This window comes from Lycorma delicatula, chromosome 1 (assembly GCF_047948215.1).
Source record: "Lycorma delicatula isolate Av1 chromosome 1, ASM4794821v1, whole genome shotgun sequence".
Taxonomy (NCBI): Eukaryota; Metazoa; Arthropoda; class Insecta; order Hemiptera; family Fulgoridae; genus Lycorma; species Lycorma delicatula.
In genome coordinates this window covers 190,959,505-190,972,848 of record NC_134455.1, presented here as the reverse complement: position 1 = coordinate 190,972,848, position 13,344 = coordinate 190,959,505, and the positions used below count along the sequence as shown (strand labels likewise).

At 28.2% G+C, this 13,344-nt stretch overlaps 1 protein-coding gene across 13 annotated transcripts in view; it reads left to right on the top strand.

Annotated features, from left to right (window-relative positions):
• LOC142326451 (ATP-binding cassette sub-family C member 5-like) overlaps positions 1-13,344 on the top strand; it is a 256,658-nt gene that overhangs the window by 156,378 nt on the left and 86,936 nt on the right. For all 13 annotated transcript variants that reach the window (XM_075369001.1, XM_075369080.1, XM_075369052.1 and 10 more), the window contains 3 exons: positions 6,879-7,033; positions 10,302-10,416; positions 12,119-12,315. In XM_075369001.1, the coding sequence (XP_075225116.1) occupies positions 6,879-7,033; positions 10,302-10,416; positions 12,119-12,315 (467 nt within the window). The remainder of the gene's footprint in view (positions 1-6,878; positions 7,034-10,301; positions 10,417-12,118; positions 12,316-13,344) is intronic.

The following is a 13,344-nucleotide window of genomic DNA, read 5'->3' as shown; positions in this document are numbered from 1 at the left end:
TCCTTCTCTTACATATCCTCATAACTTTCATTTTCATTACATTTATTTGCATCTCCCCTCAATATTCTTTTAAATCTCCTCAATTGATATTTTTATTTTTTCATTATACATATCATATCAAAGATGTCACTTGACTGTTTTCTTCTTCTTTTATTTTATGGAAAATTTGGTAACAGTTATATATAAAAGTTCTATCAGTTTCATGTATTGGTAATTTTATTCTAAATAAGTTGTTTGGAAATCTGTTGCTAAAATGTATTTTTATGGTTACATTCTGTTTTATGAAGGAAAGGTTCATTTTTTGACGGTTTCTTTTTACAGTATATATTTTAACTTTTTGCACAATTGTTTGTATTCCTTAATTTCATAGTAATAACATAATTTTTAATTCTTTTGTTTATTAACTATTTTATTTTATCTTTTGTATTTTTAGTTGCTATTGATTTATTTTTTCTTTATACTATATACCTTGCTATGCTTTTTATGCAGTTTCTCATTACAATTTAGTTTAATTATTTTTATGTCTTTACCTGTATTTATAGTTTTACATTATTCATTCTGTATATCCAAAGATGGTTTATTGTTTTATCAATGGTATTACAAAATTTTTTCGGTTTATAATAATTTATATTTGTTTTTTGAAAAGATATTTGTAATTTGTAAGCTCTTTCAAAGTGAGCTTGCCTTTTATTTTTAAGTAGCAGCCGGAAAATATGTTTCTATTTATACTTTAAAATAAGAGCTTTTCTGCATATGTTTTATTTATTTATTTTTTCCTCCCATGATATATTACTATTCGTTTGCTTTAATGTGGTTCAAAAATTAGCTGAACAGTTAAATAGGAAAATTGAAATCGAATCTGAGTTTAATACATATAATGATAATTTTACATTTGTTTGTGAAAAAGAAAAAGAAGAAAATCACAGTATTTAGTTGTAAAAATTATTTTTGTAATCTATGCCATGATCTGACTGAATTTCATGGTTTTAATATAATTATGTTAGCTGTAATCCTGAAATTTGATTTACCTCACACTTACCTATCATCTGTTATTTTACAAATCGTGAGCTGCGCTGATCACATATATTAGATGTAAAATTTTGGGTAGCATCCATTTCTTATCTTCCTTAATAACACACATTACCAGGTCTATGTGCTGATAAGTGTATGTAACAAAATTAATTTACATCCACCATATTATGACTAAAAATTACTAATCGTTCCAGAACATAATCTGAATTTGTGATAAACAAGACATTTATTTTTTATTATATAAAATCTATTGTATAACATGTTTATGTGAGGAAAAGTCAAAAAGTAAAAGGAAATTTTTGTTCCCTTTTGATCATGTCTTATATCACAAACTGTTCTATAAATTATAACCTGATATCATTTGTTCATTAAAAGTATTGTTTCATTTTTAGCTATTTGTTTTTAAAGATCAATTTAAAATGAGCGCCTTTTTTCTGATTGCATCAACAAAGTGATTTAACAATGACATATTTTCTCAATTCATAATGGATGAAACCAATAGAGATTATTGATAGAATGCGGCAACATTACAGAGAGAAGCAAGATTTATGGATGGATTGATATCTTTTAACAAAGGCAAGGAGATTTCTCTCTTTGCTGAATAACTGAAGGTAGGCTTCTTTCTACTTCAAAGAGTAATGATATGTCAACATAGTTAAACAAATGTTTCACAATAATCAATGAATTAAAGTTGAAGATGTTACAAGTTAATTGAATATAAGCCATGTCTTACCATTTTCATTTATCCTAAATTCTCTAGACTTTTAAAAAGCTTATGCTCATGGGGTTTGACATTAACTGACAGACATCTGCGAAGAGTAGTTACCCAGAAGTTTTTAAAATAACATGAAAACAGACTCTCTTCTGAATTGGATTATAAAATACTGTAAGCTATTACAGTCACTGAAGGCAAAAGTAAAGTTCAAAAAGTGGTATAAACATTCAAAAGGAATGGTGGTTTTGCGTTTGGGTAACGCTCAACCTCATATACCAATATAACATATGAAAAAAGTTCATATGTTTACTTTCAAGATCTCAATTTTGAGCTGCTAAACCATCCAATATACAGTCCTGAACTCGCTTCAAGATATTTTTATTTTTTTAGTCGCTAAAAGAAGAGCTGTGAGGGAATTACTTTTATTCTACAATGAAGAGGTCATGAAACCGATGCAAAATTGGTTATCATCAAATTAAAGGTTTTTTTCAGGAAAGAATTCAAAACTTTGTTAGGAGATGAAATAGGTTCATAAAAATAGTAGAGAATTACAGTGAAAAAAAGCACATTGATTTATGTAACTGCAAATAGAAATAACATTTGTTTAATTTATTTTTATTTTTTTGGCTTATCCTTATGTTTTCATTTATACATGAACATTCATTTTTGGATTTTGTTTGTGAACTAAATTAGGGTATAGTTTTGTATCTTAAGTTATTATTATTAATATTATTTTAAACCCTTTAAAAAATATTTTTGCAAAGCTTATAATCTGTTATGAATTTTTTCCCAGGTTGAAAGGAATTTTTGAAAGGTATATATTTTTTATCATTTGTTTTTTGCTTTCAGAAGATATTTACTGTACTGTAAAATTGATGTTGTATTCTGTAGTGCATGAAAGAAAAATATTTTTATCATAAATGTAAACTTCATTACAAGTAGTAATTAATGCTTCTTATCGACTTCATTATGCATTACTAATATAAATATAAATTTGATTATGTTGGACTTCATTTACATCTTGCTGATTCAGTTGTTTCAGTTTTGGCCTTGCTACTCATATTTTCATTATTATAAAAGAAAAATGTTATTTTCTTTTTTAAGTCATTTAACTATTTATTATTTTTACGCTTTTTATAGAATTCAAATAGATTTACAAATTAGGATTTTTTTTTTAGTATTTAATTTTTTTTTTTAATTTGTTTTTGTCAGTACTTTACATAGTGCCATTTCCTGTCATTAGTTGTTTACTGCATCATTCAGTATTTTTGGACATACTTGTAACAAGTTTCGATAAGAGGATAAAAGTAAATTCTAATTAAATTTAAACAAAAAAGTTATAAAAAAGGAAATCATTACTTCTTGAAAGTAGATTTAACTTAAATTCAACATCAGTTTTGTTATTTGTTTCTACAGTTTCCATATGGAAGCAGTATGTACAATTCTAATAGAAGAGAAACTAGGTGAAAACTAGTTTCATTTCAGAAGTTAAGATTACAGAAAGTCATTTTTGACCATTGGTCAATTTTAGAAAACAACATAAAAAACAAAGATGTTATACTCATAGATATCTAAAAAAAAATTTAATTGTTTTGGAATAACACATTAAAGATGAAAACATATCTGAATTACTAAAAAGAAAACTTTTTTGTAGACCAATATAACTACTGAAACTATAACTAAAGTATTAAGAAAAAGAGATATAGTGAAATGTAATACAAGGATATATAGTCTATGCTTAATCTTTTCTAATTATTTGTAAACAAAGCTTTTTCTGTTGTTTGTAACTTCTGTACTGTAACTATCCCTGAAATAAGGTTTGTACATGTCACCTAAACTGTTGAAGTTCTAGATATACAGAAAGAAAAATAGAATGCATTAAAAAAATGAAGTCTGCAAGGATTTTTTCAGAACCTGAGTGATCATAAACACTGATTTCTATGGGTTAATCTTGAAGAAAAAATTTAGTCTGCAGAATTAGTTTAAAATTTAGTATTAAATTATTAAAAATTATTATTTAATTATTACTGTTGTTGTTAAAATTATTATTGTTAAATTATTTGGTCTGGTTAATTAGCAGCATTAAAAAATATATCAAATTCATGAAAAAAGTGATAGTGCTTTATAACAAATGGTAAGATCCACTTTTTAGTCAATTAAGTTTTATCTGAACAAGTGCAATAAAGCACAAAGTTTGGGACAAAGCTAGGATGCAGGAAGCCGATAAAAAAAGGGATGAAGTTTCCTTGAAGAAAAATATACTTATGGTTAAAAAATTAAATAATAAGATCAAAGTACCTTGTCACCTAGCGGCCTGAATGAGAAGTGCAGCGTTGTAACAGATTATTTATTATTTACACATTATTTACAACATAGCCTATCCACATTCCTGATTAATAATGAAGCTTCTGTTAAAATTTGGTGGTGATTAGTTCAGCAGTTCCTGAGATTTTTGCTAACATACAAACAAATGTTTCCCTTTCATATAATAGAGAGACTAGGTGATTTTATTACCTATTGTGAGTTATTAATTTTTGTAATACATAACCAGGAACCAGGAAATACAATTAATACAAATAGTTTTGAATTGCATGTGTAAGATTTTTATATTATTGTTTTGATGTTTATTTTTTATGATAGTGGTTTCATGCTAATATAGAATTACAGAAAATCAGAAGACAGAATAATACATTAGTGATAAACAAAAAGAGACTAACATATTTGAGAATATCTTAGTATTAGAGAGTGTGTTATCAACTCACTGTCTATTAAGGTTTTATATTTGGAGTAAACTTATGTTTTGTATGTTTTTAAAAGTTTCTTGTGAATATTTTGTTTTAAAGTTGATTAAAATTCCACAATTAGCCATTTTGTGTTTTTATTGTGTATATGTATATGCGTGTGTGTGCGCACATGTGTTTATATATGTACTAAATTAATTTTGTGATAAGTGAACTTTTAGTTGGGGAACACAGGGGTGTACAGTATATCCATTGATATAAATTGTATCAAAGACTAGATTATTCTACAGTTATATTGCAGAGACATAACATTAGCCAGATTATTTTGATTATTTTTAATCAACATTTATTCGGTATTATCTAAAGCATTTCCACAAATATATACCTTTGTGCTTCCAGCCTTATTAATGATTGGCATTTAATTGAATCATAAAGCCTTATTACCCAAAAATGTCAAAATGAATTAGTAATCCTTTGTTGATTTTAGTTTGTTTTATTAATATCATGTTTATACTGCATTTAATTTATTGTTTTTGTTTTATTCTTTAAATCAAGCTTTCAGTTAAACATTTAACAAAATAAAACATTTTGAACAATTTTTTTTGCATGCTTTTTTATATACATTAGTTTTAAAAAGCATGGATTTTGATATTTGTGAATAAATTTTAGTCAGTTGCATGGTAAACATTTGAATGTTCTTTTGGCAAGTTAGCTGTATTATTAAATGCATGTAATAAAATAAATTTTTGTTTGTTATTGTTGCTGCTTTTGTTTGTTGGTATGTATCATTTTTCTTTTTCTTTTGGTGCTATTAATCTTTTGATGTGATAAAAAATTTATTTAGTGAGGAATATTTTAACCATATTCAGATTCAAATAATGCTTATTTGTGTACTATGTGTTAAGTGAGGTGAGATTATATTTAGTAGTAACCTTTAGGACTGTTTAAAAGTATTTGACATTTAAAGATTTCTAAGGAAATTTGTGTTGTTTTTAATTTTTATCAAAGCTTTATTAATTACTAATTAAACTCCTTGTTATCACTATTGTTGATAATAATTTTTTTTAGTTACAATAATCAAAATGTATTCATTTATCTATCAAATTAATATAGTTTCTGTCATGTAAGTCGAGATTTTGGAACCAAAAATATAATTAATATAGCAGTTGTTAATAAAAACCATATTGAACCTAACATTAAAATCCTGTAAATTTTCCAGATTAGTTTATATAAAGTGTAATAATAATGATATTAAATTATTATTTAAAAACTGTAAAAGAACATGAATAAAATGTAACGACAAAAATCTATATTGGTTCATGAAGCTGTACAGTAAAGGCCAGTCAGATCTAGATTATAAGTGGCTAGTAAGATTATAAGTAGGCCAGTAGATTAAAGATTATAAATGAACATGGACAAAGGCAACCTTAAAATAAATTCAAGGTTTCACCAATATCAGAATGTTTGTTTGTCTACTGTGGAATGACCTTAACTATTACTATTATATGAGAATATGCTCTCAGGAGTGAGGTTGTATGTGTTTAGAGATGGATTGTACATCCATCTAGATGCTGTTGCTGTCACATTCCTTAAATGAGGGATAAGTAGTGTATTTATCAGTAAAATCTTTGTTATAATTTAAACTCAAATGTATGGTATCTCTATAATGCTCTAAAAGCTCATTTTAAAATGAAGCTCGACTTACATGTAGAAATTTTCATAATTTGATATAGAAAACAGTATAGTTCATTAAGCAAAATAAATTATTATTTATTTTCAATAAATAATATTGAATAATATTAAATTTTCATTCTGTATGGTAAAATAAAAAAAATGTAAGTTAAAGTTTATTTTTAAAAGTAAATATTTCACTTCTAATGCAGATTGCATTAGTGTGCAGTAGTATTACTTCTGGAATTACATCCAAACTAGCATGTTACCATTGCTGATAATGCTTGAATATTTATTTGAAGATTACAATAAATAAAAGTATTAGTTAACGAATAAAGTAGTTACTAAAACTAGTGTGTAACAGATAAATGTGTAAATTTGTACATTTGTAAATGTATAAAAAGTATTGTCGTTTTTATCAGAAAGTAAGCTACTGTAATTAAAAGATATATATATATATATAAAACTATTTTTTGTTGCTGTTCTGTAGTTTACATTAAAGAGTTTATTATTTAGGTTTTATTTTACTTTTAGAGTTTATTTATTTCTTTTTATATAAAAAATCTGTGACAGTATTCACTTTATGCTACTTTAATGCTGAAAAGTATAAAAAAAAAATTTTTACAGAGAAATTTTCTACTTTAAGTGTGTGTATGTGTGTATGCATAATTATGACTAAGTGTGTATAACTGGATGTTTTATTTTTATTTTTACTTTAGAAAGTTCTTTTACTGAATGAAATAAGTCATTATGTCAGATATCCAGTAGATCGCACCCAAGCAGTATGTATTTCTAATGGATCTTTTACTTATGGCTTACCTCTACCTGAAGAAATAAAAAGCAAAGCGAAAAAAACTCAAAAAAAAAAAGTAAAGTAAGTGAAACTAACATATTCATATTAAAAAGTTTTTTTTCTTTTAACTTGTTAAAATGTATGTTTGTGTGGATCAGAGTGGAATAGGTGGCTAAAGGCTAGCCTTACTTGAGGGAGGTTGGTAGTTCACGTCTCAGTTGAACTAGTTATATTTTAATCGATTGGTTCCGTTTACTTTTCTGTTGTTTTGTTGTGGGTCTGTTAATGACCAATCTTGGACTGGTGATCTGCAAATGTAACAAGCTACTGGTGTGTTTGTTAGATGAAAAAGAAGTGCAGCTGTCTACAGACCCTGAATTAAGAAAACTATGAGGGTGTTTTAAATTAAGGAGTTTTGAAATTAAAACAAAACTGAAAAGTACGAGTAAAGTTTTATTAAATAAGTTATTAAAACTACATTTCTACTTAGCTGCCTTCAACGTCAACAAACTTTTCACAGTGTTTCACTAGCTTCTTCTTCACCATCTGCAAGAAATTTCACCACCAGTAACAAATCAAGTAGTAATGCCAGTTTTCAATTTGTTGTCATTGTCAAACCTTTGTGATGCGTCACTGTTTAAGATGAAGAAAAAGAAAATAATTTCTGTGAGCTTAGTCAGGGCTATGGGGTAGAAGATTGAAGATTTTCCAATTGCCTTATTGTTTGATCTACCGTGAGAAGCCAGGCATTGCCATGCAGAAACAAAATTCTGTGGGGTAGCACCCCATATTGTTTGTTTTTTATAGTTCTTCTAAGATTTTTTAATGTTTTGCAGTATGTATCATTATGCAGAGTAGTTCTGTGATCATTAAATTTGACAAGCAAGACACCCTTTTTGTCCCATAAAACAGTAACCGAAAGCTTCTTTATCAAACATTCTTGTTAGAATTTATTCATTTAGGAAATGATGAATAGTTTTATTGCATTGACTCCTGCTTTGTCTTGACATTCTTAGAATAAGAAATCCAGGTTTCATCTTCAGTAACAATGTGATTAAATAATTCTTCTTCTTCATTTTCATAGCATTGCAAAAATCCATGTGTTGCCGCAGCATATTTTTCATTGTTTATGTCTGTTAAAATCTTCAGAACCCATCTTGCACACAATTTCTTATAGCCCAATTTTTCAGTCAAAACCTTATAAATCAAAGATCGTGAAACATCAAAAACAATTGTGACACAGTGATGAGTTGGTTTTCTTGAATTTTTTCATGAACTTTTTCAATCAAATCATCTGTTGCTACTGACAGCCACTACATTCTTCATCATGAATATTTGTTTGCCCATCTTGAAATGAACACCGTTTTACTTTATTATCTTGTAAGTGGCCATTAACATCAGAAATCTTCCTGTGAATTTCAGCTGCAGAATTGTCTTTTGCTATCAAAAATTGGATTAATCCTAATACTTCACATTTGACAGATCACAAATTATAGCACTCATTATAAATGTTTGAATATAAACAACTAACTGCAAAATGACTAAACTATTGTTGCTAACAGTTGACTATTGATTGAAATAACTGAGAAATAACTAAGCACCATCTGTTTACATTGCACACATAAGTGGTAAATTCAAAACAAACCTTTCTTTAAAAACTTGTCTTGTTCATCGTATATTAGAAGATTTTCAGAATATGATATACAAGGTCTGTAAATAAAGTAATGAGATTAGTTTTTTTTTGGCAGCTAAAGTGGCAACACTGCAAAGTTACTAGTAAACATATGACTATATGAACGGCTGATTTATATTAGGTATTAATATTTTTAGTCTATTGTTGCCACGTGAGAGAACAAACTTTTCTGAAATGAGTTTTTGTTGTGCATTATAAAAACAAGTGATACTAATTATGAGCAACATTGGGTAATCAAGTTTTGCGTTAAACTCTGTGAGAATGCTACTGAAACTTTTTCAAAATTGAAAAGGGTGTATGGAGATGATATTGTCATGATCCCAAGGTTTTAGGTGGGTTAAAGTATTTTCAGATGGCCGGGAATCAGTTGCGGATGATTCACACTCTGGAAGATCGTTAACGTCAAAAAGTAACAACAAAGTTGAGCAAATCAAAGACTTGATATGGTACGACCAGCGATTAACTGTCAGAATGATTGCTGAACAGTTGAATTTGAACCATCCTACAGTCCATCAAATTTTGACAAATGAATTGGACATGAAAAAAGTTTGTTCAAAATTGGTCCCAAAAAACCTCACTGTTGAACAGAAATCAACAGGGTAGAAGTGTACCGTGATCTTCTAGAGTGAATTGAAACTGATGCTGATTTTCTAAAAAAAATGTTATTACTGGTGAGGGATCTTAGATACTTGAGTATGACCCAGAAACAAAATGCCAGAGCAAGGAGTGGCACACTTCAAACTCACCATGTCCCAAAAAAGCAAAAAAGAGCAAATCAAAAATCTAAACCATGCTAATTTGTTTCTTTGATAGTAATGGCATTGTCCATAAGGAGTTTTTGCCTGCAGGACAGACTGTAAATCAATATATTTATTGAAAAATTCTTGAAAAGAATTTTCAATAAGAATTTTTCTTTTCTTGAAAAGAACTGTGGAAAAGAGTTGCCTGCGTTAGACCAACCATCAAAGACAACTGGATGCTGCATCATGACAGTGCACCTTGTCACACTGCAAAGAAAAACATTCCTGTAGTTCCTCAACCACCTTATTCAACAGTTCCTATGACCTTTTCCTGTTCCTGACTTTAAAAAAACACCTCAAAGGACACCCATTTTGGAATAGTAAAAAACAGAAATAAATGTACCGACCATTTGAAGGATATTCTGGTTTCTGAGTTTCAATACTGCTATGAAGAGTGGAAAAACCATTTGAAGCATTACATGGCTTCTAAGGAAAACTATTTTATAGGTAATAGAGTCTATATATAATTGGATTATAAATAAAAAGTTTTTCTAAACCAGTCTCGTTACTTTATTTACAAACCTTGTAAATCAGTCAAAGAATGTTAAATTGTCACATCTTTTCTTAATCATCACTATTCTAAATGAATTTTAATAATGTGTTTTCTGATAAAATAATTTTACTTTTATCTTCTGATAAAATTTGTAGAATGTTGGCTACTGGTACTATTGGTGAATTATAAAACACTGATTTATTTGTTTTTGAAAAAAACCAGCTGTAGTTATTTATTGCAGTATTTATAAGTAAGATTTCTTAATTAATTAGTTAGTTGAAAATATTATGTTTGTATTTTTTTTTTATGCATTGCAAATCCAAGGGTGTATTGTTGTATAATAATGAAGCTCAATTTTATTAGGGATAAACTTGATATAGAAAATATTAATGGTTGCCAAGAAGGAGAGGAAAAGATAAAACTGAAAAATAATTTGGATGGTCCTATTCTTTACAGCATAGATTTCAATGCTACCAAGGTAATGTAACATTATTGTTTATAATTTTTACTTATTTTAAATTTTAAGGTATAAGGAGGGATTCAGATTAAGTACACTGGAACAATTTATTTTTGGCCGTGGATGTTTAGCTGTTTATATTTGAAGCTTTTTTCATTCTGCATAAAATTTAGTTAAATGAAATTGATTGTATTAACACAGTATTTTGATTTTTTCCTATTGAATTTATTTTAATACTTTATAGTAGTGAAAAGGTTTTTTGTTAGTATTCATTTCATGTGTGGTATTGTAAGGATTTCATTGTAACAAATAAATACAGTAATCCTGTTGCTAGTCTTTGTTAGTGTGTAGAGTTACATAGCCACTTACAATAACCAATATTTTTATTAATAATTTTCATTGATTGTCTTAATTTTGAAAGCATTTTGTTCTTTTTTATGTGTTAACAAGAGCAACAGTCTCAATTATAATTTTATAAGATGTCCTAGTAACTGGAACTCAGCTAATTGTTCAAGTTTAAGTCATCATAATTGTTTACTCTGTAAAAGTTTACTAAAAAAAAAACACCTAATTTTACAAATATTCAGGATCAAAAAACAAAATATAAATAACTATTTCTGACCACAGGCTGGTGAAGTTAGTGATATTGCAAGTGAAGAAGAATCTTTAGTGGAATAGGACATAACTCTGTAAAACCAGTCGTTGTCAAATACATTGTTTGAAGATTATCAAGAGGTTGGCAAAGATTTAGAAATATATGAAACTGTAACAGATGATGATGTAGTGGCTTCAGTACTAGTAGAAATAGATGGGGACATAGGTAATGGCAACGATGGTAACAATAGTGACAAAAATGAAGATATCAACTGCCAAATTTTCCAGAAGTTTTAGCAGCAATGAAAATCGTTTGCTGGTTTCTTAGCTTAAAAGTTTCTAATGAAAAACAAAGAATGTTTGTTTTGATTTAGAAAAGAACCTTCAAAATCTTTATTACAACACAAAATGTTCGAAACAGAGAAAAATAACTGACTTTTTGCAGAAAAAGTAATTCTTACAATTTTTCTGTATCTTGTTTTACTCTACCGTATTTGTATGTATTATTGCTTAGTTTTTTTTTTTTAATAATATCTTTGCGGAAATAAATTATTACTACTACTGTATTACAATACCCATGTAGATGGCATATTAAATTAGTTACCACCAAGCTACCTAAATATCTGTTATTGTGACTATAATGACCTAACATCGTCGGTCCTGTGGAGGTCATAATAAACTATATTTACTGTTTATAATATACTTAAATGGCCACCATTTTGATTATGGATTTCTTAATTTGAAATTTTTTATGCCAAAATGTTTGTTTTTCAACACCCTTTAAAATTGTTTCACAATCCTTCCCTTTCCATGTAAGATTTTTGAGTTGCCCCCTCTTGAGTGAAGACGCTCTGAGTGCTTGGGATGTGTGATGTACCAAAAAAAAAAATCTCTCTCAGAGGTAGGAATATTTACCTGTTACGCAATGGAGAGTTATTTTAGGGTGCCATACTTTATGAATGCATGTTTATAGTATCTTGTATATATATAATTTTGTAGTTGTAGCAGCAGCTACTGCTACAAAATATAATTTGTTTTAATCAAGAAATTTTTTTTGTTTTAGTAAGTTGTAGAAATCCTGTTGTAGCATAAATTTAATTATAAATCAAATGTTACATTGATATTTCAGGGATCACTGGTAGGAATCTGTGGACAAGTCGGTTCAGGGAAAACGTCACTTCTTCAAGCATGTCTTGGCCAGTTGAAAGTCATATCAGGCAATGTTTATCGTCAAGGTTCCTGCGCTTTTGTCAGTCAGCAGGCTTGGATCTTAAATTCTACACTAAAGGATAATGTTCTGTTTGGAGAGCCATTTGATAAAAAAAAGTATATTTTATTAGTTCTAATTTATTAAAGTACTTTTTTCTTTTCTTCTAATCAGGCTGTTTGTTGGTTTTAGATTATGTTTTTTTAAATTCCTGAAAACAAAAATGTTTGCTCTTTAAGAAAATACTAAAACATTTATATTTCAGAACGCTTTTAAAAAAGTTTTGTTTAATGAGAGCAAACATGCTGCCTAAAGTGTTGTTTGCTGATAAAAATAAGAGACTGCAAAGTCCTACATTCTATTGGTTCTATTGTTCTGTTTTGTAATTTGGAAACGTACTTTGTTTTTATCAATCAAAATATATTTAATTATTACACTTTTAAGTGTAATAAGTTTCTCCAATTATTTTTTATTACATTTTCAACTTTTGTTAGATTTTATTGAAAACCTTGTTTTTTATGGTTTTGAAAGTTTCCTGAACAAAAGATAAATTGTAAGCGATCCACTATCAGGTTTTCTTTAAGATAAAGTTAATGAAAACATTACTGTTACAATTAGTAATAGCATTGTTTTTTCATAGATTATGCATATTTTCTAATTCTTTCAATTAGTGATTATTTCTTTATTTCCTATTGAAATATAATTAGAAATATTAAGTATTTCTGGGGTACTTTTGAGAAATCTGTGTATCAGTTTGTTTCCATTTATACATAACTAATAATTTTATTCTTTATCTTTCAATATTTTTTATAGAGGTGGAGGAACCCCATTTACGAGCGCCTAGGCAGTGTCAGACTTCCTAACAGGTTCTGCAAGATATTATTAAGTGTGTTTGCGTTCCTGCACACTACCGACTAAACCTACGCATGGCTATCCACCCCTCCTGGAAAACTGCTTTGCAGCATTACTTTAGGAAGGGGGAAATGACCACACACACAATCAGTCACTGCAATCACCCTGGAATGTCCAAACAAACACACTCATGCAACAAAACTCACACAATCATCAAACACCAACACCCAAGGAGTAACCAAATCACACCAACAAAACTCAAGAACACATCACATAAAGAAAACCCAAGAACACAT